This window comes from Budorcas taxicolor, chromosome 25, assembly GCF_023091745.1.
Source record: "Budorcas taxicolor isolate Tak-1 chromosome 25, Takin1.1, whole genome shotgun sequence".
NCBI classification, from domain to species: domain Eukaryota; kingdom Metazoa; phylum Chordata; class Mammalia; order Artiodactyla; family Bovidae; genus Budorcas; species Budorcas taxicolor.
The window spans coordinates 48,129,828-48,154,110 of NC_068934.1; the positions used below are offsets into that span (position 1 = coordinate 48,129,828).

Below are 24,283 nucleotides of genomic sequence, written 5' to 3' on the forward strand. Positions count from 1 at the left end.
CCATGACGGTGGTCCGGGTCTTTTGTTTCCAAGATGATGTGCGAGGTGATGCCGACCATCAGTGAAGCCGAAGGCCCCCCGGGAGGAAGCGGGAGCCAAGAGTCCAGCTCCCCTTCACAGCCGGATGCGGACTCACATTTTGAACAGTTGATGGTGTCCATGCTGGAAGAGAGGGACCGTCTTCTCGACACGCTGAGAGAGACCCAAGAAACGCTGGCGTTGACCCAGGGGAAGCTGCACGAGGTTGGTCACGAAAGAGATTCCTTGCAGAGGCAGCTCAATACTGCGCTTCCACAGGTATGGATGACTCCCCCGCAGGCTTTTGTCTAAACGCTCTTTTTGGGGGGGCACGCTGCTATTTTAGATGTGTATTCTGCCATCATCACTTGTGCAGCGGTGGTTCTGTTATTTGTAAGTCACATACAGATAGAGTTCCTGGGGGATTAAACGTCTTAGCTAGAGCAAACTGGTGTACTGTCGAGTCCTGTGAAGACACCTTATCGGTCCTGTTCACCTCTTTGGGGGGTCAGCAGAAGGAGCTGCCTAGATTTGGAGAAGCGCTGCAGAGTTTTGGAAAAAGGCCACCAAGTAATGAGTCTCTGCGATGCCTTCTGCTTTGTTGCTGTCAGCCTTTCCCCTCCTAATCGTGTGACTCTGTGGTTCGCATCACGGATTTCCAGTTTCCTAATGCAGTGTCCTGGACAAATGGAATGGATCTCCCAGGAAGAATATATTTACAGTCTGCCTTTCTCAGTAGCCAGGTGCTTTGTAAGTCAAGTTTGTTTCAGAGGATAGAAGATGGGTTCCTTCGGCACTTTCTCTTTAGCAGCTGAAGATTATGAAGTTCACAGTCACAACAAGGTTTTTCATCTAAGGGTATTGCGTTTGGAGCCGTGTCTCCGGGCCTTTTCTTGTGGCGCCGAGTGAGGATCTGATGATAGGTGCAGGGAGGTGTCAGCTGAAGATTGTGAGGTGGGTGGCGCAGTGTAGCGGGAGCCGCGAAGGCTGCTCGGGTGTTTATGGCTGCGGAGGCGCCGTTTGCCTTACTCATGATAGGCGCCTTTATGGTGCCGTCAGATAGACCTGAATAAGCGTGCGTGCATTCTCTCGTGATGGGTCTGCGGTGGTAAATTAGTAAATGAATAATTACTAGCCTTAATGCATTTCTTGGCTTTTGTCAAGTCTCCTGAAAGATTGATAAGCCAAGCATCTGGACTTCCTCTTTAGCAACAGGAATTTTATGGCAGTGCTATGACGTTCCTTCTCTGTCAGACGTGCGAATCATGGAAGTGTTTTTCCCATTTGAGTCTTGTAAATTACCAGGTTTGTTTGGGTCCAATGTTATCACCAGTAACACTGTCTCTAGGAGATCGTGAAGGACTGGTGTGCTGCAGCCCACAGGGTCACAAAGAGCTGGACACGACTTAGACTGAACAGCCGCCGCCGCCGCCACCACCACAGGCCTCGAAGGATTGCCCAGGTTGTGCTTTACTGGGCTTTCGTTGTAGTGTTTGTAAATCTTTTCAGTACTTGGGCGTTTTTCTTTTGTTTTTTCATAATTGTATTTGTCTTGTAATTTGAGGTGCAGCCGCGGATGTGTAGTTTTTTGAGGGATAAACACAGGGATGAAACAGGGAAGGGCTGTGAGTTTCGTCGAGTCCAGTCTCGCGCAGTGGAGCTTGTCACACCAGCAGGGGCACAGTTGCTCAGCTGCTCCGTGGTGTAGCCTGGAAATGCCTTGTTGAGTGAAGAATGTGATGATGTCACTGCTCACCTACTGAGCGCCTGAGTCCAACGTTTTAGAAACATGGGAACCAACAAGTAAGCCTTACTTGGATCCTTCCCTTTCTTGGCATCTGTAGTCTGTTTGGTGGCTAATTGTGTGACCAGGTAGGTGTGTGAATTAACTCCTGCCAGATTATGTAGGAAGTAACAATGTACTTTAAAAAACAAAACAAAACAAAACTTTACTGTAACAGAACATAGGTCAGAAAAATTCACACATCATAAGTGTACATTGCAGTGAATTTTTCACCCAGTGAACACACTCTTGTAATTACTGCCCAGACCAAGAAAAGAACATTCTCAGGCTTCCCAGGAGCCCCTCCCGCCCGCTCCCAGCATCTCTCCCAGAGCTAACCGGAGTCTTTTCATCATTGATTAATTTGACATTCTTGGCTTCATGTATGTGAAAGTAATGTGTACATTTTATTTCCTGACTTTCATTCAGCATCATCTTTGCGAGCTCTGTCCATGCAGGTTTGTTTGTTCCCATCTGCTATGTAACCCAGTGTATGAATGTCCCATCGGGCTTCCCAGACGGCTTGGTGGTAAAGAACCCACCTGCCAATCCAGGAGTCGCAAGTTTGACCCCTAGGTTGGAAAAATTTCCTGGAGTAGGAAATGGCAACCTGCTCTAGTATTCTTGCCTGGAAAATTCCATGGACAGAGGAGCCTGGTGGGCTTTATAGTCCACGGGGTCGCAGAGAGGTGGACACGACTGAGCACACGCATGAGTGTACCGTAATGTACTCTTTCTGTTGCTCGTGGCATCTGAGTTGTTCCTAGGCTTCACAGATGCTGCCCTGAATGTTCTCCCTTGCTGTTTGGTGTGGATGTGAATGCATTTCTGTTGGGTGTGTTCAGAGGCGTAGCACTGCCAGGGGATGGAGTGTGTTCTACCCAAGGCGGTTGTCCCGCCCGCCCTCCGCGCCCCCGCCCCGGGTGAGCCTCCGGTGGCTCTGCCCCTTGCTGTCTTCGGTTCTGGCTGTAGCTGTCTGGGGGTGTTGAACAGTTGCAGCTCCGTGGGGTGGGACCTTGCCACTCCCTGTCCATCCCTGCACCGCCCGCCCCCGAGCAGGCAGAGCCACTGCTTCTCTGTGGGCGTTTGGCGCCATGTGCGTACCTTTTTTGATAAAATAATTGTCTTTTGCCCATTTTTCAGTTGGATTGTCTGTTTTGTTTCTTGTTGAATTTAGGAGTTCTTTTTATATACTCTGAGTACTTGTATGGCAGGTTTTTTTTTTTTCTTTTTACTTTCTTGAGTGTGTTTGCCTTTATTCTCTCTTAGTGGTGTCCTTTAAAAAATATGTCTTACTTTAATGTATCTGAGGTGACCAGTCTTTTCAGTAATCTTTAATGCACTTGTGGCCATTAAAAAATATTAACATGAAGCTGTATGAAGATACCACCTTGTAAAAGCTTTATTGTTTATCTTTTACGGTTGGATCTGTAATCCATCCGACGTTGGTTTTTGTTTGGTTGGTTGTTGGTGTGAGATAGGGGCCTTGATTCCTCTTTTTATCTTCTAAGGTTTGGGTGTCCAGTTGTAAATTTTTTTTTTTTAACTATCCTTTCCCCAGTGTCATCTCTGTTGTAAATCAAGTGACTGTAAGCGTGTGGGTCTGTTTCTGGACTCCCCTCTGCTTCATTCATCTTGTTGTCTTTTTTGCACAAACGCCACACTGCCTAAATTACTGTTGACTTAGTATTCATAATCTGGTGATTTATATCCTACAGCTGAGTCCTTAATCAGTATTACCTTGGCTAATCTTGACCCTTTGCATTTTCAGACAAGTTTTAGAATCCACTTGGCTGTCTTTCCCCAGAAAATGCTGGGATTTTAGTTAAGGTTGAATTTAATTTGTTGACCGGTGTGGGGAGAAATGACATCTTTTTAATGTTGTTCTTATAATCCATGAACACAATACATATAGCTCTCCATTTTTTTAGATCTTCTTTATCTTAAAAGTTTATAGTTTGCTGTATGTCTTGCACATGTTTAATTAGATATATTTTCAATGCCATTATAAATGACTAATACGTAGAGATAGAATTGATTTTTCTGTATTCACTTGCTGAATCTATTTCAAATAATTATTGTATTTTTTTATGTGTACACAATTATGTCTGCAAATAAGTGCTTTGTTTTTCCCCTTTCTAACTGTGATAACCCTTCTCTTTTTCTTGCCTTATTGTACTGACTAGGATCTCCAGTACAGTGCTGAACAGAAGTAGGCTAAGTATCCTTGTCTCTTTCCCATTATCAGAGGAAAAGCTTTCAGTATTTCACCATCACATACGGTATTAGCTTTTTGGTAGATATTTTTATCAAAATATGTAAATTCTCCTGTTGGTTTGATAAGAGTTTCTTTTAGTCATGAACTAAAATTATTACATTTTCTTAAGTTTATTTTTCTGCAGATTTTGAAACAGTCAGGTGATTTTTCTTTTACGTGGTGATTTAACTTTTAAAAAAATTTGTGATTCTAAAACAATCCCAGCCTGATCTTGGTGTATTCTCCTTGTTGTTGGACTTTATTTGTTAGTGTTTTATTTAAAATTATTTCATCTGTACTCAGAGTCTGTAATTTTACTTTCTTGTACTTCTCTTGTTGGTTTTAGTATCAAGGTTATGCTAGTCTTAGAAAACAAGGTGGAGAGTGTTCCTTGTTTACCCCCAGAGTTCCTGTGAGATTGCTGTTTTCTTTCCTAGATTTTTGGAAGAATTGGTTGGAAAACCAGTTGGTTTCATTGTCAGGAGGCTTTTAATTTTAGATTTAATTTTTTTCATACAAATAACATTTTCTGACTTTGGGTGTCTTCTTGGGTCTGTTTAGGTAAAGCATTTTGCCCCTGCTAGGAATTTACTGAGGCGAGCAGACTCTCCAGTTAGTAAGTGGACTGTGGTTCATAACATCTTTCTTATCTGCAAGATGTGTTGGCGCCCCTTTTAAAAATCCCTGATGCTGGTGATTTGTGCTCTGTCTCTTTTTCTTACTCAGTCTGTCTAGTTTCATCAGTTTTATCAGTCCTTTCGAAGAGCCAACTTTCGGCTCTGTTCTTAGAAACTTCATATTTGTTTTCTGTTTCTGCATTTTCTGCTCCTTTTTCTTTCATCTGCCTTGTGCTTCGTTTGCTATTCTTTTTTTCTGGTTTCTGGGGATAGAGGCTTAATTGATTTTTAGCCTTCCTTCTTTTCCAGTATTTGTGTTTAAGGCTTTAAGTTACTCTCTAAACACAATTCACTGCATCCCGCAAATTTGAATAAGCCAAATTTTCATTATCTTTAATGTAAAAGTATTTTCTAATTTTCATTGTGTTTTTTAAAATTATTATTCATGAAGTTCTTAAAGAAGTATGTCGTTTAACTTCCCAGTGTTAGGGGAAGTTTTTCTAGTGACCCTTTTTTAAATTTCTGGCTTAGTTCCGTGAAGAGCCCCGTCATCGTCTTTTTGGGCTACTGTTTTAAATACTGTGGACTAGCTTGTGAACAACAGAAAGTTGTTTCTTGTAGTCCTGGAGGCGGGGGAGTCCCAAGATCAAGGTGCCAGCAGGCGCCACATCTGCTGAAGCCTGTTTCCTGGTTTCTAGACTGCCCGCTTCTCCCTGTCCTCAGCACGGTAGCCCATTCCCTCCTGCCCTGATGCCCTCCCAGAGTCCCTGCCTCCTAGTATCATCACCGCGTGCGGGGTGAAGTTTGAGGGTACATAAACTGTCAGCCCATTGCAATCCATAAGGGTTATTCCAGTAATAATCCCTGTGTTATTTCAGTCCTTTGAAATAATTCTAGCTTTCCTAATGGCCCAAGATATATTCATTTTGTTTTGTGTTCCTTGGGCACTTGAAAATAACGTGTATCAGTGGGAATGCAGTGGCCCGTGTTGTATTAATCAATCAGGTTTGTTAATCATGTAATTCAGATTCTGGTAGCCACATTGAATCAAGCAGAAATAGGTGAAATTAACTGTAATAAATTTTATTTAACACACCCAAAATATTACCATTCCAGGGTGTAATCAGCATGATAAAACCTAATGAAATATTTTGCATTCTTTATTTCACACTAAGTCTTCAAAATCCAGTGTGTGTTTCAGGCTTGCAGCTCATCTCACTGTGGAGCCAGCCGCGTTTCAGGTGCTTCGTGGCTGCAGGTGACTGCGCACCGGGGGCCCTGTTCCCGAGATGTGTCTTTACCGTCTCCCACTGCGCTGATGAGCTTGGCTGCTACCCCTTTTCTACTTCAGCCAGTCTTGTGTATTGACATCGTGAGGTTATGTTATTGGGCAGATTCACATTTAGGCTCCCCGTCTTCTTCCTAGGCTGGACTGGAAGCAGCATGAGGCGCTCTTTTCTCGCCAGCAGCGCTTCCTCCGTTAGGCGCTCTGTGACAGTGAGGCTGCCGCGTGGGGTTCTGCCCGTGTCGGCCCGGGTGCCTTTGCATGACGTGTGCATCGTGTCTAGTTTTCCCTTTAATCAGCCTGGCGCTGCTGGTCTCTTAGCGAGAGTGCTGCCCTGTTTGTAGCTGTGATATTTCCGGCTGTAGACGCCTTGTCCGAGTTCTGTCTGTCCCGCCTCCTCTCTGCCCTGCCCTCTTGCCTTCTTTCAGGAGCGTGCAGCGCTCTCCTAGCTGCGCCCCTCTGTCAGCTTGTGGGTGTGCATTCGCACACACAGCGTGCGTTCCACATTCAAGTCTAACTTCCTCCCTGACAGGATTGTTTCCTCCTTGTCGCTGTTATCCTGTAAAATTTTAGATACGTTTTTGACATTATCGTCGTTTTGTAGAGTTAATATTTACCCTCACAGTTAACCTCATTGTTGGTTTTCACTTGCTTTTTATATTTCCGTCAGAGACTACTTTTCTTTTTCCCAAAGAACTGCCTTCATATTTTTTTAGTTCACGTCTGTGGGTGATGAGTTGTCTCGTTTCCATTTGCCCTAAAAGTCTTTATTTTGCTTTCACTTTCGAAGAGTGTTTTTGTTGGGTATAGAATGCCAGGTTGGTGGCTGTTTGTTTTGCAGCATTTTACAGATGCCAGTCCATTATCTTCTGACTTCCTTGTTCTTAAAAAGTCAGCTCTCAGTGTTGTTGTGCCATTAAAAGCCACACCTTTTTTCCTCTGAGCGCTTTGACATTTTCTTCTTGCCTTAGGCACCCGCAGAGCTGCTGAAACCAATGTGTGGTTTTCGTTTTTGAGTCAATGGTCTGATTCTGGAACCAACTCTTGCCACTGTCCCCGTCAGTCAGTTCAGTCACTCGGTGTCTGACCCGTTGTGACCCCATGGACTGCAGCACGCCAGGCTTCCCTGTTCTTCACCATCTCCCGGAGCTTGCTCAAGCTCATGTCCATCGAGTTGGTGATGCCATCCAGACATCTCATCTTCTCCTCCTTCCCTTCTCCTCCTGCCTTCAATCTTCCCCAGCATCAGGGTCTTTTCCAGTGAGTCAGCTCTTTGCATCAGGTGGCCAAAGTATTGGAGCTTCAGCATCAGTCCTTCCGATGAATATTCAGGACTGATTTCCTTTAGCATGGACTAGTCGGATCTCCTTGCCGTCCAGGGGACTCTCAAGAGTCTTCTCCAACACCACAGTTCAAAAGCATCAATTCTTCAGTACTCAGCTTTCTTTATAGTCCGACTCTCACATCCACACACGGCTACTGGAAACCCCATAGCTTTGACCGAATGGACCTGTGTCAGCAAAGCAGCGTCTCTGCTGTTTCGCGTGCCGTCTAGGTTTGTCATGGCTTTCCTTCCGAGGAGCGAGCATCTTTCGATTTCACCATCTGCAGTGATTTTGGAGCCCAAGAAGATAAAGTCTGTCACTGTTTCCATTGTTTTCCCATTTATTTGCCATGAAGTGATAGGACCGGATGCTGTCATCTTCATTTTTTGAATGTTGAGTTTTATGCCAGCTTTTTCACTCTCCTCTTTCACTTTCATTCAGAGGCTCTTTAGTTTCAATCCCTGTAGGCACTTCTTATTCCCCTTCCTGTCTTATTCCCCTTTCTCTCCACTGTGAGGGGCCCCATTTATAGTTTTTAACAACGTAGTTTAACAACCGGCCCCTTCAATACATTCTATACTTTTTTCCCTCTTTTTTTTTTTAACTGATCCATCCTTCAGTTCACTGATCCTCTCTTCAGCTATGTCCAGTTTGATGTTAAGCCCAGAGACTGAGTTCTTAAATTCAGTCACTGTTACTGTAAAGTTCTAGAGTCGGTTTTGATTCTCAGAAATGTTTCCTTTGGTCAGGTACATTTTTGAGCAGGTGACTGAGTTCTTAAATTCAGTACCTGTTATTGTAAAGTCCTGGAGTCGGTTTTGATTCTCAGAAATGTCTCCTTTTGTCAGGTATATTTTTGAGCAGGTGATGTTTGCATCTGGCGCCTCCAGCACAGCTCTGGCATGCCGACACAGCTCTGACACTCCTGGGTCTGACTCAGTTCTTTTTCTCTTGGTCCTGTTCGTTGTCACACCCTTTTTTGATTTTTGGTTGCATGTTGGACATTATGTTTGGAGAACCCTAGAGGTTCTGAGTGATGCTGTATTCTCTAGTTTGCTCTGACACAGACCTCCAGGGGGGACAGAGCTCTCTGTTCACTCAGGGCCTGAGTGACTTGAGGCTGGGGGGTCCTTGAAAGCTCAGTCTCAGCAGCCTTCACCCACCTCCTCCCACCCCCCCAAGCCCCTGGGAGGAGCCCTCCAGTGGCTCTTGTCTGGAGGCTGGAGTGCCTCCCAGGGAGCCCCCTTCTCGCCAGGTCCTGAAGCCGCTGTCTCCTGAGCACCACGAGGTGACTGATGCTCCGCGCTCAGCCGGTTTGGGCAGAGTGTTGGGCACGTGTTCCGTGCCTCTCTTTTTCTTGGGGAGCTTGGTCGCTCACGTCCAGCCCGAGTTGTCAGGCCTGCGCTCGAATTTTTGTCTTCCCAGCCCAGGGAGCCGCGCAGAGCTGTGTTAGCCAGCCCCTCTGCTGGGCTTGCCCCCTGCCTCTGCTCCCAGAGTGGCTTTGCTCAGAGCCCCGAGGGGAGGCGCGGCCCTCTCAGTCTCGCTGCTTCCCTTGCTTGGAATCCTAGGTTGTGGCTGCCGGAGGACCTCTTTTAAACTGTATTTAGCTTTTCTAGCTCTTGGTAGGCTGACCTAAAGCTGTTTGTGTCTGTGACTGGAAGTGGGGATGCCCTGGGTGTCTTCTTGCGTCTGAAGCCACATTTGAGTGAGTGTGAGTGACAGTTGCTCAGTCATGCCTGACACTTTGCAACCCCATGGACTGTAGCCTGCCAGGCTCCTCTGTTCACGGAATTCTCCAGGCAAGATTGGAGAACCCACTGGAGAGGGTTGCCATTTCCTTCTCCAGGGGGTCCTCCCGACCCAGGGATCCTGCATTGCAGGGGAGTCTTTCCCATCTGAGCCGCCAGGGGAAGCCTCATGGAGCTGTCACAGTGATACAGGAGAAGACAAGAGCGGGGGTCCTGGCCTGGCATCCAGGGTGGTGCTTCTACTCAGAGTCCCCAGCTCGCCCGGGCTGTTTCAGTGTCGCTTGAACTTGGGAAGAAGGTGGAGCCCGCGGCCACGCTGCCTGGGAACAGAGGGGCCAGTCCCCCCTCTTTCTCCGCCCCTGCCTGCCCAGGGTGGCTTTGCGATGACGCTGCTGGCGGTGGAGAAGGAGGCTGAGGAGGGAGGGGTTCCGGGACTCTGTGACATGGTCACACGCGGGTTTTCTTTTTCATTTTGAAAAAAATGACTGCTTTTAGTCTCCCCTCCAGTTTCACTTGAAGGTTGAAAATGAAGATTGTATTCTCAAAGTTGAGCGCAGTGATTTTACAGTCTTTTTGAAAGCAACAGTTGAGGTTTTAAAAAGACGTCTCGGAGAACTCCAGTAGATAAAAGCCAGGAAGAGAGGACGTGCTCAGGGTGCACTGCGGGCAGGAGCCCGGGCTGTGCTCTGTCTCTCCCAGAGGCTGGGATCCCTGGGACGGGCGGATCCAGCACCCCAGCACCCTGGGGACCGAGTCCTCCAGTGACTGCAGAGGCTGGGCTGGGCCGGGAGCAGGGCAGACTGTGCCCGCTGAGTGGAGAGCCGCCAGGGTAGGAGGGGCCCCGGAGAGGGGGTGGGCGCCTCGGGGGCACACAGAGGGGCAGCCCCTGGCGAGGTCTGGGGGGCGCTGGCTGGCGCAACTCGAGGCAGGGCTGCCCCTGAACCTCCGCCGTGCAGCCCCCACGGGGCAGAGTTGTCCGGCAGCCCAGGGTCAAAGTGAAGAGGGTGAGTCGCAGCCCAGTGAATGAACCCCTGTCCCCACTGTGGGCTCATTTTCAGTGCCTGGAGCGAGGTGGGTGAAGTGAGCCAGCCAGTCAGGGAGGACCGAGCTCAGGGTCAGAGTGAGGGGCAGCTCGCGCGGCAAGTCCTCCTCGCCCAGGTGCGTTCTGGGCACTCAGGTTCAGGGGTGCCCTTTCAGTGGCCTCACTGGAGGCGTGTTTGGGGGGTGGAGGGGGCAGAAGCCCACTTAGAAGACATGCTCATTCCTGGTGGTGGTGGTTTCTGAAGCCATTTATACTGTTGGGTTCGACTGCGACCCAGTACCCTTGCAGGGTTCTGTGCGATGGTGGCCCTGGGCTGTGGGCATGGCCCTCCTCTTCCCGCAGCCCACACTCCCCCGCAGCCCACACTCCCCCGCAGCCCACACTCCCCCGTGCCCCACACTCCCCCGTGCCCCACACTCCCCACAGCCCACACTCCCCCGCAGCCCACACTCCCCCCTCCCCACACTTCCCCACGTCCCACACTCCCCCGTGCCCCACACTCCCTGCAGCCCACACTCCCCTGCCCCCCCCATACTCCCCCGCAGCCTTTTGGCGGCCCCTCCCCTCTCTGCACCCTGGACGCTGGCCTGCGTCCCGCCCTCCCCCCCCCCACCCGTTCCCACGGTCTGGGTCCAGGAGACTTGCGCTCTCCCAGGTCCTGGCCTGGCGCACACGCCCACCTCCTGTGGGTGGGCTGCGGGCCTGTGATTCTTGACTCTTGGAGCTGCCTCCAGGGTCTGCTGGTGAGATCTGGTTGACCCAAGGAGGGTTCGAGCCCGGCGGGCCCTCTGTCCCCCCCCCCAGTCGCGCTGGGTTAGAGGTCATCCCTCACGTGACACGTTTTGCCTTTGTGAATATGTTAGTTCTCTCAGAGGAGGCCATTCTTCTGACCTTGTCCCCTGCTTGCTAACTCTAGCTCCTGCTAAGAAACCTGGCAACTAACTCTTTCAAAGAACCAGCTCTACCCTGTCTCTAAAACTCCTCCAAAACGCTCATATTCCAACAGCAGTTTTATTTCTGCTAAGGAAACGGTTCTTAAAGTGGAAATAACGTGTAGCTCAAGCTCCGCAGGGTCAGTGGCTCCTGCTGGCCTCCCAGCCTACCTCCCTGCTCCCGCTTCTGGCCTCGCTTCGGGGTGGAGTGGTTTCAGGCGGCCCCGCTCTCATGGAGGAAGGTGGGCTCGCCGGGCTGCGGCAGTGATTTCAGGCCCCTCTTCAACTCGGCACTGCTGCTGGTCCTCGGGGACCTCCTAGGGCCCTGGGGCCACTTGGCGTTCCTGCCACCTCTCTTCTAACACTGGAAGTTGCTGAGGAGATTCCTCGGTGCTCAGTCCTCCGTTTATCCACTGGTTCGCCTCTTAGGGAGCGCCCCTCGCCGTTCCTTCTCTCTCGGCCCCTGTGGACACTGGCATTGGTGTTCATCTGGCGTGTTCATCTGCTGTGATCTTCTTTCCAGAGACGGGCACCTTGAGCCCCTTGGATTGGCTCCTGCGGCCTTGGGCCAAGGCCCCGTTAGTCCCTGAACGTCTTCTTTTCTGGCACAAAACCTGTCCCAGGCCCTCACTGTGTGTTTCCTGCCTCAGGTCTAGGCTCATCCCTCTGAGAAGCCCCGGTGCCTTTCCGTGGGGAGGGATTTGGGATCAGCACCTGGGACTCAGGTGGGCTCGTTGTCACAGGGGTGAGCATCTCTCAGGTCCTTCTGGGAAACAGAGCCAGACAGAATGCTCATTTTCTAAGAACCCTGGATTTCACATTGTTATTTCCTTAAATTAAAATGGAGCCTTTCCACTTATTTTATATTTATTCTTATTTTACACTGAGTTTTGATGTCTAATGATATTAGCATTATTTTCTTTGTCCTATGATGTACATGAAATATTTTCAACATTTTATTACCATACTATGATAATGACCCTACTGTATGAAGCTTTAGAATTTCTTTGCAGTTGATTTGGGCCTTAGAATAAACATATCTGAAGAATGTGTAGATAGAATAACAGATTTTAAAGCAATGTGAAGTAACATGAACCACACAAATAAAATTTGATACACAATTAGGTTCATTTTTTTCTGTTTATTGTTAATTTTAGGCTTTGCAGTTTTTCTTTTGGAATTAACGTTTCTCAAATACATAAAGTGTTTACTTGGCTCAAAATTCAGAGTTGTAGGAAAAGGCACCCTCAGACACCCAGCGTCTCCTGTCCCACCCAGCCCTTTGCAGGTGAGGCGCTGGCGTCCTTGCCGAGTACACGGTCCTGGGTCCTGTCTGTGGAGCAGTGAGCAGCGGTGCCCCCCTCACTCTCGAAGGGAGACAGTGAAGGTTCGCTGCCTGCTGTTGCTAATTAGATGCGGACAAAATGTTTCCACTTTGTAGGTTTTCCCTGTGGCCGAAAGTGAGCTCTTGGCTGAGGTTGGCAGGTTGGATCATGGTTCCTTGGCAAGGAAGGTCCACCCAGGGAGTTCTTATTCTTGGCTAGCTGGGTCTCATTCTTATTCTCTGGGGAGGTTTCACTTTGCTCTGAAAATGAACTTGGGAACTTGCAGCCTCCCTTGAATTTCCAAGGTTTTCTGCTTTGCACGTGGGCCATTTATCCGCCCTGCCTGTGTAATCTGAAGCCTTTACCAACAGTGGCAGGAGCATCGACCTCAGGCAGTGGCATGCTGAAGCTGTCCAGTCGTCTTTATAGAAGTCTGAGTTCTGCTCAAGACTGATCGATATTCAGAGCCATCAATCTCTCTTAAAACCAGAAGGTGCTGTTAGAATCTGGGCCCCCCGCTCTCCTCCCCACTTGTAAAGTGGTTCACAGGAGACGTGAATGCCAGGTAAGGTCAGGTCCTCTGTTCCCTAAAGTGGAAACCGATGTGGCTGGGGATGCGTTTCCAGTAGTCTGAGTATTCATTTGAGTAGTCTGATGTATTTGTTTTCACGTACATCACAGCGTAAAATAGGACTTCATTTATGACTGCGTGTGAAGTCTAGTTGGGCCAGAGGGTTGAAGAAGGTTTGTGTAGAGTTTTATTTTGCTGTTCGGTGGCTCAGCTCCTTTTCCTCCCCTGTCGGCCAGCTGGCCCATTGCCCCTGCCCGCGCAGTATGCAGGCGTTTCACCCAGAAACAGCACGCCTCTGTCCTCAAGCTGACGATGGGGGCACCAGGTCTCGCACACTTGGGCCTGGGCCTGTATTCAGGTAGATCGACGCGCGTGTGCACACCTCCCCCCCCCCCGCCCCCCCACACCCCAGGTCAGAGTCAGGGCGGGTGCACTTCCGAGGAAAGCAGCCTGCTCAGGCCGGGTCAGTGGGAGTTCCTGGTCAGCTTCGTCAGTCCCCTCGCGGAGGTGGGCCTTCGGCATTCTCATCAGTGAGGGGCAGTGGCTGTTCCTTTTCATCTAGCTGTTCTTAATGTCTGCTGAAGCTCCAGTGCTTTGGCCACCTCATACGAAGAGTTGACTCATTGGAAAAGACTCTGATGCTGGGAGGATTGTGGGCAGGAGGAGAAGGGGACGACAGAGGATGAGATGGCTGGATGGCATCACCGACTCGATGGACGTGAGTCTGAGTGAACTCCGGGAGATGGTGATGGACAGGGAGGCCTGGCATGCTGCGATTCATGGGGTCGCAGAGTCGGACACGACTGAGCAACTGAACTGAACTGAGCTGAATGTCTGCCGTGGGTTAGGCGTTGTCTCAGGGCTGTGTGGATGCGTGTTGAGGGAGATTAGGTAAAAATAGCCAACATTTATTGCCTCTGACCCTTTAAGAGTTGAAGTATAATCAGTTGACTTACAATCTGTTAATTTCAGGTGTACAGCAAAATGATTGGGCTGCACACATATATGTCCGTATTCTTTTTCAGATTCTCTTCCCACGTCAGGTACTAACGAATGCTGGCTGCACTCCCTGAGCTCAGGAGGCCCCTGCTCGCTATCTGTTTCCCACGTGCTAGTGTGTGCATGCTGGTCGCAGACTCCTCATCTGTCCCTGCCCCATCCTCCCCTTGGGATCCACCAGACTGTTTTCTTTGCCTGTGGGTCTGTTTCTGTTTCGTATACAAGTTCATTTGTATCTTTTTTGTTTTTGTTTTTGGCTGTGCTAAGCAGGGCATGGGGTCTTAGTTTCCTGGACCACAGATGGAGCTCGTGCCCTCTGCAGTGGAAGCGTGGAGTCTGACCCAGTGGCCCACCAGGCGATTCCTGTGTCCTTTTTTTTTTTTTTTACTGAATTCCACCTATAAGTGATATGCAACAGCCTCTAAGCCTCTCTATGTGAATTATCTCAGCGAAGTCTCACAATGATACTACAGAGTATGCTTCAAACAGTGCCGTTCGGTACTGTTCATTCCAGTACCGCTCTGCTAACAGTGCCACTAATAGGAAGCAGGGCACTATAACGTGCCCCACTATAGATGAAGGGACCGAGGCGCCGGGAGCGGGCCGGCCACGCTGGTGGTCAGTGCTGGCCCCCAGGCATCCTGACTGCAGGGTTCCTCCCACAGGAGGAGGTGGGGATGGGCAGGGGGCCCCCAGGGCCTGCGGGGCTGGTCCGGGGAGGGCCAGGGTTTGCTGCTTCTTCCGTGGAGGGTCTCTGTGTCCCTGCCGGCTCAGCCCCAGCCCCTCCACGCACACCCTGCCTGTGGGCGGCCGGGCGCCACCCGGAATCGGGGCCCTCCAGTGGTCCCCGCGGAGCCCACCGCCCTGCTGCTCTGCCCCGGTGCTCAGCACAGTGCCTGGCAGGGCCCCGTGGCACAGACGTGGCGATTTCCTGACGCTGGCGGTCGGTTTCTCTGCCCTGAGTCTTTGAGGTCAGCTCTTCTTAGATGTCTCGTCTAATTCTTTCTGACTCTTCCTGCGGCACTTTCCTTTGATGAATCAGACGTTTTGGGTTTAGACGTTTCTGTTTCTCTTTCTCTAACATTTCTCCGCTGTCCCTCATCACTTTGCACAGACACGCTTTCCTGCAGCGCGTGCCCGCAGCCCCGGAGCTTGTGTGTTGCTCAGCCGGCTCTCGGCACCTGGTGAGGTTCCTGCGCTCCCCTGCGAGCCCGGCCGCTGCAGCGGCGAGCGAGGCGGGCGCTGTGGCTCTGGAGTGGCGCGCGTGTCTGGGCGAGCGGCTCCGTCCTCTGTCTCACCTGTGACGTGACTGTGGCCGTGGCAGAGCCCTCCCATGCCTTCTGCTCTGCTTCCATCCCCAGCTCACCTCCTGGAACCTTTGGGCGCTTCTGTGTAGAGTAAGGGGGAACTCGCCCCGAGTGCGAAGTTTTCTGGACAGAAGCCTGTCTCTGGAGGGTCTTCAGGGGACCTCGGGGTTCGGGGCTGGGGGTGCGGGGGAAAGCCCTGGGCCTGGCCAGTTTCCGCGCCCCTCTTGCTCCGTGACTGTCTGTGTTCGGTTCCTGCACCGCCCTTTGCTGTGGCGGAGGGCAGGGTTGACGGCTGGCCGCGGCCGAGCCGAAGGAGCGAGGGGGGATGCTGGGCACGGAAGTCCCTCTCCTGGGGCCAGGCCCTTCAGCCGCCCGTGGGGAGCATCCCAGCGCACTTGTGTGGGGTGTGGTTCCTGCTGTGGGTGTCGATGGAGGTTTTGTGAGAAGGGCCAGGAATCCAGTGACTCAAGGGAGCCTGTGAGGATTGTCTGAACCGCGTTTGTTTTTGCCTGTATGGAAGGAGCCGCTGTTGCGTCCGTGTGGCTTGGAGGTTGTGCCTCACGCAGAGCTGGGGCAGGGCTGGGCCCTCCCTGCAGGCTGCGCGGCTGCCCTGAGCCTCCGCAGAGCCTCCCCAGAGCTGGGCGCCTGGGGCGGGCAGTGCCGCCTGGCCTCCAGCAGGCTGCTGCAGAGGAGTGCCAGAAAGTGTGGCCACGGCAGGGGGTCAGCTGTGACTGGCAGGGAAGAGAGGGAAGCGAGCAAAGAGGGCAAGCCGGGGAAGGATGTGTGGTGTGTGCAGCAGCTGCCCCTGCCCCAGTGCGTCCTCGAGGGGCGATGTCGGGGAGGCAGCGGCGTGTTTAACATGCCCTCACACTTCTTGCTGAGAAATGTGGGTGAACTCTGTGGTAAGTGAAATGAGCCTGCTCCGTCTGGGGGCTCAATGACAGACTGCCTGCGTGGTCCACCCAGGAAGTATGTCGTTGTGTGGACCCTGCAGCCCTCCCAGTATCCTGGGGAAGTGGGGAGGGCCGGGCCTGGAGGCCGCGGGCCTCATGCTGCCGCGAGGCTCTGGGAAGGCTGCTTATCTGGAGACCGCACCCGCACTGCCCGCATCGCTGCCCGGGGCTGCAGATGGCTGCCCGCCTCCGGACGTTGCTTGCGGCTTCCCAGCTGGAGTCTGGGCTCCAGGCCCATGATGGGTGAGTCTGAGGCTGTTCTGCGCTGACCCCAGGTGCGGGAGAGGCCGGGACAGCAGGTGGCTGAGGCTTCCGGCTCCTCCTGTGGGTCACATGCCGTTCCTCAAGGGCAGAGCGCCTCCCAGCGGAGGATGGGGGCGCCGAGGCTGGGTGGCCGAAACAGACGGCAGGCAGCAGCTACCTGGCCGCGAGTACTGACAGTGGAAGGGAACCGTCGCTTCGGCGGCAGATGGCGAGGCCTCCTCCTGGCGGGAGGCCTCAGGGACAGTGGCTGCGTCCAGCTCCTCTCTGCCCTGACCTCCTGCCAGAGAGAGGCGAGTACAGCGAGTAGAGATTGGAATCAGGGCTTGGGATTTTCCTCCTCCTGCCAGCCCTTCTGTCTCCATGGCGCCCTCTCGTTTCTGTTTCCTGTTCTGATGGCCTTTACTCCATTTCCAGGAGACAGTGTCGAAATCTCGAGCTGCTGCCTTTGTGGTGTGTGTAGCAGGGTGCCTGCTGATTACCTGAGCAGTCGAAAGGCCCATGTGGGGGAAAAGTGGTGGGTGGTTAGAACAGAGGGTTTAAGTTGGAAAGAATGTACATTCCGAGGTTGTTTTCTTGTGCAAACCGTAGAAATTCTTGGTCCCCAAAAAGTTTAACAATGAATTAAGAGGTTGCGTGAAAGCGCATTCCTGCTGATAGGGTTTGCGTGCTTTGTACAAACCCTTGGATGCCCAGTACTTGCCTATTTGTTTCACCAAGGTGTTTTCACTATTAGTAACTATTAAAAGGGCCAGGCACGGCCAGGAAGTGAGACATTTTCTGGTGTAGCTGTTCAGTAAGCGACTTCAGGCTGGTGATACCTCATCTTGCTGCTCAAACGGTTTCATTTCCCTCAAGAAGGAAGTGAAATTCCTTGGTGTCAACTTGGAATGCATGTTTTTCTGTGCTTTGAAACCCTACCGGTGTTGCTTCGGTTAACTTCATCTTAAGGTTATCTCCCTGGAAGCTGTGTGGTGATAAAGACATGCTGATACAGGCAATCCGCATTCATGGTCCCTTTAAATATCGTCAGTGATTTGGAGGGAGCTCGTGTTCCCATCTTTGTGTATTTCCCGCGCCCAGTGGCAGGTGTTAGGTTCCCTTTCTTCACGCTAGGAAAGCCTCTGTGGAAAGAATTGAGGGAAAGGAAGCCGTTGCTGCCCCCAGGCAGTGGGATAATTATTTTCATTAGGACAGACGTGTTCCTCTCGTGTCTGGCGAACACACAAGCATCCTGGCCTCCCGCCCCCTGTCTGTCGTCAGGGGCAGGTGGTCCAGCTCTGTGGCTGGCGTGCCCCGTCGAAGGGGGCTGCCGCAGCTGTGTCTCCAGCCTTGCGTTCGGGACGCATCTCGCGCACTAAGGCCCTGGGCTTGGCCAGTCTGTGGACGCGGCCTGTGTGCAGAGCTGTGCCGGCCGCCTCCCTGCTGCCCGCCTCCCCGCTGCCCTCCTCCCACGCTGCCTGGCCTCCTGCGCCGCCCGCCTCCGCGTTCTGCCCTCTCTCCCCTCCAGGACCACGCGGCACAGTCTCAGTTTCTCTTTGCTGCTCTTTGCTTCCATTTTCTGGCTTCCTGGCGTGGGCCCTGGGTGCCGAGCCTCACAGGGCGTCTCCTGCCCTTCCTTGCCAGCCCACCCAGCTCCTGGGTGAGCCCGAGCCTCGGCTGTGTGCACGCAGTGCCCCGTCCTGGCAGCAGAGGCCAAGGCTCAGCTCCTTGTTGGCGCTCCCGGCCCGCGTCTCGGCTTCCCTCCGCTCACTCAGCGCTTCCCTGCATAAACGCCTGTCCTCCTGGCCGGGCCAGTCTGCTCAGCCTGCTCCCCTGCCCACACACGTGGCCCGCACACGCCCCTTCTCCCGGATGCCTTTCCCGCTCCCTTGTGCAAAACCCCACCTTTGTCTCACGGCTGAGGCCAGCCCTGGGTGGTCTTCACACACCTCTGATTTCTGCTGGGCCTCAGGGGCTGCCCTGTCTCGAGGAAACGATGGAGTCTGCTGCCTGGGGCTGGCTTTACTTTTTATTCTTTTTATCTTTTCTCCAGTTTTTAAAACGCCTTCAATTTTAAGAAAAAAGCAGATGAAGCAGTAGGATTGGATATATCAAGGCCGTGCATGAGGAAGCAGGAGCAATCACGAGCTCGTCCCCCGGGGGTGTGTGGCTGCCCTTCCGCTTTCCTTGCAGGGATGGTGGTGACGGTCCTGGCTGGCTGTGACAGTCTGTTCCTCTTCACTAGCTGCTGAGTGATTCTTTTCTTTTCCACCCAGTCTTTCCTTCTTTCCACCCCCTACTTCTGTTTCACATCCCCAGCTTAATAACATACCGATCTCAGCCAAGGTGTTTCACTTCTAAGACTGTTTTGTCGCCTATAAAATAGAGATCCTCTGTTTCCCAGTGTTACAGGCAGCTTTAGTGAGAAGTCGAACGGAGCATCCACTGTGATAACTGCACGGAATTGGCAGCACTCACCACATGTTTGTCGTCTGTCTGCAGACCCCTTACCGTGCCCCCCCCCCCGCCACGCCCCCCAGCACAGGTGGGGGCATCTCGGTCTGCATGTGGGCTTGGTTCTGGTGCTTAGCAGGTTATCTTCTCCTGCAGATAACATAACGCCTGTATTCAGTTCTCAGTTCCAAGCCATTTATTAACCCAGTGACCTTTGCAGTTCACTAACCTGCCTGGGCCTATGTGTTCTGACTTTAAAAGGAGGTCACTATGAGTGCCCTACTGGGTGGCTGAGAATAAAATGTGATAAAATATATGAAAATGCTTGGAAAACTATAAAGCATTAATTGAAAATAAAGTTATTGCCGTTAATATTTAACCTTGTGTGTACTTAGTATAGTGCCTCAGAAACTGCTGTTGTTGTTCGGTAAGTTATTTGGACAGGGCGCCTCATTCCTCAGGCTGCGTTTGGATCTGCTAGGCCTACGAGAGCCAGGGAGAAAGCGGTCCACCTGTGGTTATGTCGTTACATAATTGTAACTGCAGTCAGGGTTGTGTCCCTGGGCCTTTGATTCATTCTCAGCTATCCTCTTGTTAAATTAAGGGGTAAAACTTGTAACAGGGGACTCCTGTCAGACAGGTTTGCAGGACAGGGGATACACAGACCCACAGGAGTCGAGGAAGGTTACAAAGTAGCGATCCTTGCTGTGGGATGTGCTGTGTTCCTGACTCCATGTAGAGCTGCCGCCTGTACACCTGCGTGGAGCCCAGCTCTTTGCCGGGCTGTTTTCAACAGTGCGGAGAATCGTCTTCCTCAGGGTAGACGAGGGTCCCTGCAGAGGAGTGTTGCAGGCGGCCCGGGAGAGCCTAGAGCAGGAGGTGAGTGGTCCAGCCCGGCCCAAGGCCCCGGTTCAGGCTGCAGGAGAGTGTGCGGCTGTGACACGGGGTGGGGTGGGGGGAGACCCGCTGACCAAGGCCTGGCGGGTGTGGCTCCCAGGAAGGGGGTGGCCGGGGCAGAGCCGGTCGTCTGCCAGCCTCTCGGGGAGACTCCCGATGGGCAGACAGGGTCGAGACAGGCCGAGAGGTGGCCCCGCAGGCAGCGAGACGCCGCGTGGACAATAAAGCCTTTATCTGTATCGTTTCTACCAATCAGCTCTGTCGGTTTCCAGTAGCCAATGTCATTCTTGTTAAGAAAGCTGCATGACAGAATCGAAAGCCTTTTTCAAGCTCAGTGTCCTTATTACTTTCAGCCTTGGCTCTGTGGCCTTAAACACTGGAGCGTTTGTGTTTCTTTGACTCGTCAGCAGAATTTCAGGAAGTGCTATAAATGTAGCCGCGCATCCTCTGAAGCTCCTCCTTCTTAAACTTGTATTTTACTGACCAAGTGTACTCGAGCCCCAGGAGGAACTCCCTAATAAAGCCCTTTTGGTTATGGTTTTATCCCGCAGCCTTTGATGCACTGGAGATCCCTGCCTTCCGTCTGCTGTGTCCCGGCAGTGGCCCGCTCAGCTGTCCTCATCTCCTGCGCACTGAGGCTGGAGTGGTCAGTCGTGGTGTTCGTGTCTGCCGCGTGCTGGCCAGAGTCCCGTTGCCGCTCTAGAGCATAGTCAGGTGCGGTGTTCACGGCCCTGTCGCATGTCAGAGAGCTGCTCTCCAGTAGCACCTGCTGGGGACGTGGTAGAAATTTCTCTTGCTGCCGACATTGCAGTCTCACAGGGCAACAGAGCAGGTCCTGTCTTATAAGCCTCTCTGTGCAGTTGTTTGCTGATACCCGTGAGGGCCCTGGAAGGCAGGGCCCGAAGGCTCCTACGTGTCTCGGATGTTCTCATTTAATAACGTCATAAAGTCGTTTCCCGGAGAGCTTCGTTGTAGTCCAGTCACTGAGTTGTGTCCGACTGTGCGACCTCATGGACTGCAGCACGCCGGGCTTCCCTGTCCTTCCTGTCTGCTGGAGTTTGCTGAAACTCCTGTCCATTGAGTCAGTGAGGCCATCCCATCCTCTGTTGCCCCCTTCTCTTGCTTCAACCCGTGTAAAAGGATTGTGGCTTTTTTTTTTTTTTTTTTTGCCGGGGTCGGGTGCAAAATTGAGGCTCTATGGCAGCTAATGACAAGCCTGAAATATTCTAAAATTGTGACTAAATCAGAAAAACCTGGAGCACACCACAAAGCTTTATGGAGACTTGCTAAGCTGTGACCTCCTGGGCAGTCCGGGAGTGGTGCCGGGGAGGGCGGCTTGATGGCGCCTTACCACCGGGCGGGGCTGCTCCTCCAAGCCCGGTCCTTCCCTCGAGGTGGCGACGGCTTCCTCTCCAAGTTCAGGGTGCTCGGATGCTGTCCTTCCCAGCCCTCCCGCACGTTTCTCTGCCCGTGTTCCGTGGTGGCACCATTGCCAGGAGGCTGTGGCAGGACCGCCAGTGGCTCTGGAGCGTGGCCATGGGGTGAGGGAGCAGTGAGTGCCCGGTGTCCTGCAGCTGGAGCCCCGTGCAGCGCCCCCCGTGGCGGCCTTAATGTGAGATGTGTGGGGGAGCCCACGTGGCGGTCAGCGTCACATGCTTCCCAAATGGCTCCCTAAAGGAGAGCTGCTGTGGTCCCAGCAAAGAGTAGAGAACACAAGGAATCTCTCAGAGGTGTTTTCAGTCCATGTGATGTGACCGCAGCTAGAATATAAGCTGGACACAGAAAGGAGACCAGTCCTGGGTGTCCACTGGAAGGACTGATGCTGAAGCTGAAACTCCACTATTTTGGCCGCCTGATGTGAAGAGCTGACTCATTGGAAAAGACCCTGATGCTGGGAGGGATTGGGGGCAGGAGGAGAAGGGGACGACAGAGGATGAGATGGTTGGATGGCATCACTGCCTTGATGGACATGGGTTTGGGTGGACTCCGGGAGTTGGTGATGGACAGGGAGGGCTGGCGTGCTGCAGTTCATGGGGTCGCAAAGAGTCAGACACGACTGAGCAACTGAACTGAAAGACACAAAAACTTCGCATGCAACTAGAATAAGTCATTTTATCTGTTTTCATAAATATGTGGGACCGAGCCTGAGTCAGAGTTGACTGTTCCATCTGCCTTCCTAAAAGTGTTTGTTAAAGTGGCCAGCCAGTTGGCAGTTGTCTTAATGGAAAGCTAGGGGAGTTGCTTTGTACTTGAAATTGCCTTATATTTATTTGGGCATGTATACTATATATGTAATATATAATTAAGTAATTTGGATATCCAACCAAATAACCAAAGGTTTATGGTTATTTTTACTGTTTTATAATAGCATAATATTTTAATCTGTCCTTTATTGCCGTGGTGAGATTAGAAAAGGCAAAGATTCTAAATGGAGAAATGGTGGTGACATTTGAGCAAAATTAATGCCTTTTTTCTTTTGCAAATGAAGTGTCACATTTAAAAAGCACTGAGGCCGTCCTCACCTGCCCAGGACGGTACAGGGGCCACGCCGGCTGTGCGTGTGCAGAGCAGTCCTTCCTCAGGGGACGCGATGATAGTTGCTTCTGATCTTGACTTTTCTTCGTCAAGACATCAAAACCCTGCAAGTTACAGAATGGCCAGAGAGATGGCAAAAGTGCAGAGCTGGTATTTATGTCGTGCACGTAATTTATGGCATCAGAAACATTGTGAGTCAACTGACGGGACCCTCTGAGCCAGCAGGTCTTCTGTGTGTGCCTGGGGGCAATCCAGCAGCCCCTTTTTATGATGCTTTCTTCACTCATCATTTTTCTACTGGCACATAATTGCTTTACAGTGCTTTGCTATTCTGCTGAACAGCAAAGTGGCTTATCTACATATACGCATACATCCTCACCCCCATTATGTTTAAATTATAATCTGTCTTCTTGTAAAATTACATCTGTTTTAAGAATCTACCTAAACACATGAGTTTAAGAAATCAGTACATACCCTAATTGTAACATAAACTGAATTGTTAGCATTTGTTTATGGTAAAATATTTTGTTATCTAAGTGTTTGGGCATGACTGCACTGGAGGGCTATATAAGTCAGATGTGTGTGCTCCTGCCAGTGAGCATTTCAGTTTAAGAGAAGATGGTCAGAAGCCATTCTGTAGGACAGTATAGGGGTGTCCAGATATATTAGGATAAGTAAAATCAGACCAACCTCACTTGTGTTTGATCAAAGAAAGATAACAGTAGCTGAAATGAGGGTAAAGTGGCACTTATGTTACACATTGTTAAGTGAGAAAGTGAGGACGAATAATAACCTCACAAACAAGCTGGGCCTTCTTTGTAAGAGACACTCCAGCTAATCCCCTGCCTGGAGAGGGTCGGGGGAGTGCGGGAGCGCTCACACCCAGGGGCGGGCGTGTAGCCAGTGTCTGACACCGAAGAAGGTTTTGCGGACTTGGGTGTGATGGGTGAGAAAGGCGCAGGATGGATCCAAAAAAGAAACGTTGACACCAAGGTTGAGTAACACCCAGGATGACGGGACTTCAAAGCAACCGATGTTTTCACGCATTGCTGGCCCATGAGGAATCATTTAGCAGTGTCCATTAAAGTAATACATGTCCTTTGACTCAGAACTTCTCGGACTATCCTGCAGATAAACTTGGCACACATGCAGAATGGCATATGTGCGAGGCCATTCGTTGCCATGTTTATTTGTAACAGCGGAAGATCAGAGGAAAAACCATAGATGTCCATCAGCCAGTGCACAAAGAACAAGTCACCGATTTTGAATTCATTGGTATATGCAGTCATGGCAGCGGTGAAAAAGGGAAGGAACTGTGGACTGATGGGGAAGCATCCTTAGGTTATGTCCGTAACCATAGAAGAGGGAGGGAAATGGCTGCATTTGTTGGCGTCCATGTACGCACACATCCGCAAGAAACGCTGGCTTCAGTTACCTGTCGTGTGGGAGCGCACAGGGCGCTGGAAGGGAGGCTTTCTCACGCGTGCCTTTATCGCTGCTCCAAGCCTGTGTGTGTGTGTGTGTGTGTGTGTGTGTGTGTGTGTGTGCGCTCCATCCTAAGCCCCCTTCTGCTGCCACCGCCGTCGCTGCAGCCGTTAGCGGTGGTTCAAGAAGTCTGTGAACGAGACGAGAGCCTTGGAGATGAGCCCAGTGGCCGGCCATCAGAGCTTGACAGCGACCAGCTGAGAGCGTCATCGACTCTAATCCTCTTGTAACTACATGAGAAGTTGTTATTGAAGTCGATGCTGACCATTCTACGGTTGTTTGGCACTTGAAGTAAATTGGAAAGGTGGAAAGGCTTGATAAGTGGGTGCTTCATGAGCTGACCAAAAATTTTTTTAAAATAATAATTTTGAAGTGTTATCTTCTCTTATCCTTCACAACAACAACCATTTCTCGATCGGATTGTGACGTACGATGAAAAGTGGATTTTATGCAACTGGCAAAGACCAGCTCAGCAGTTGGACTGATAAGAAACTCAAAAGCACTTCC

The 24,283-nt window shown here is 51.3% G+C and overlaps 1 protein-coding gene across 6 annotated transcripts in view; it reads left to right on the forward strand.

The window, feature by feature from the left end:
- PPFIA1 (PTPRF interacting protein alpha 1) overlaps window positions 1-24,283 on the forward strand; it is an 80,077-nt gene that overhangs the window by 1,245 nt on the left and 54,549 nt on the right. For all 6 annotated transcript variants that reach the window (XR_008201526.1, XM_052662121.1, XM_052662122.1 and 3 more), the window contains exon 2: window positions 34-297. Coding sequence is in view for 5 of the 6 variants with exons in the window: in XM_052662121.1 (XP_052518081.1) it covers window positions 34-297 (264 nt within the window). In the remaining variant the exon portion in view is untranslated. The remainder of the gene's footprint in view (window positions 1-33; window positions 298-24,283) is intronic.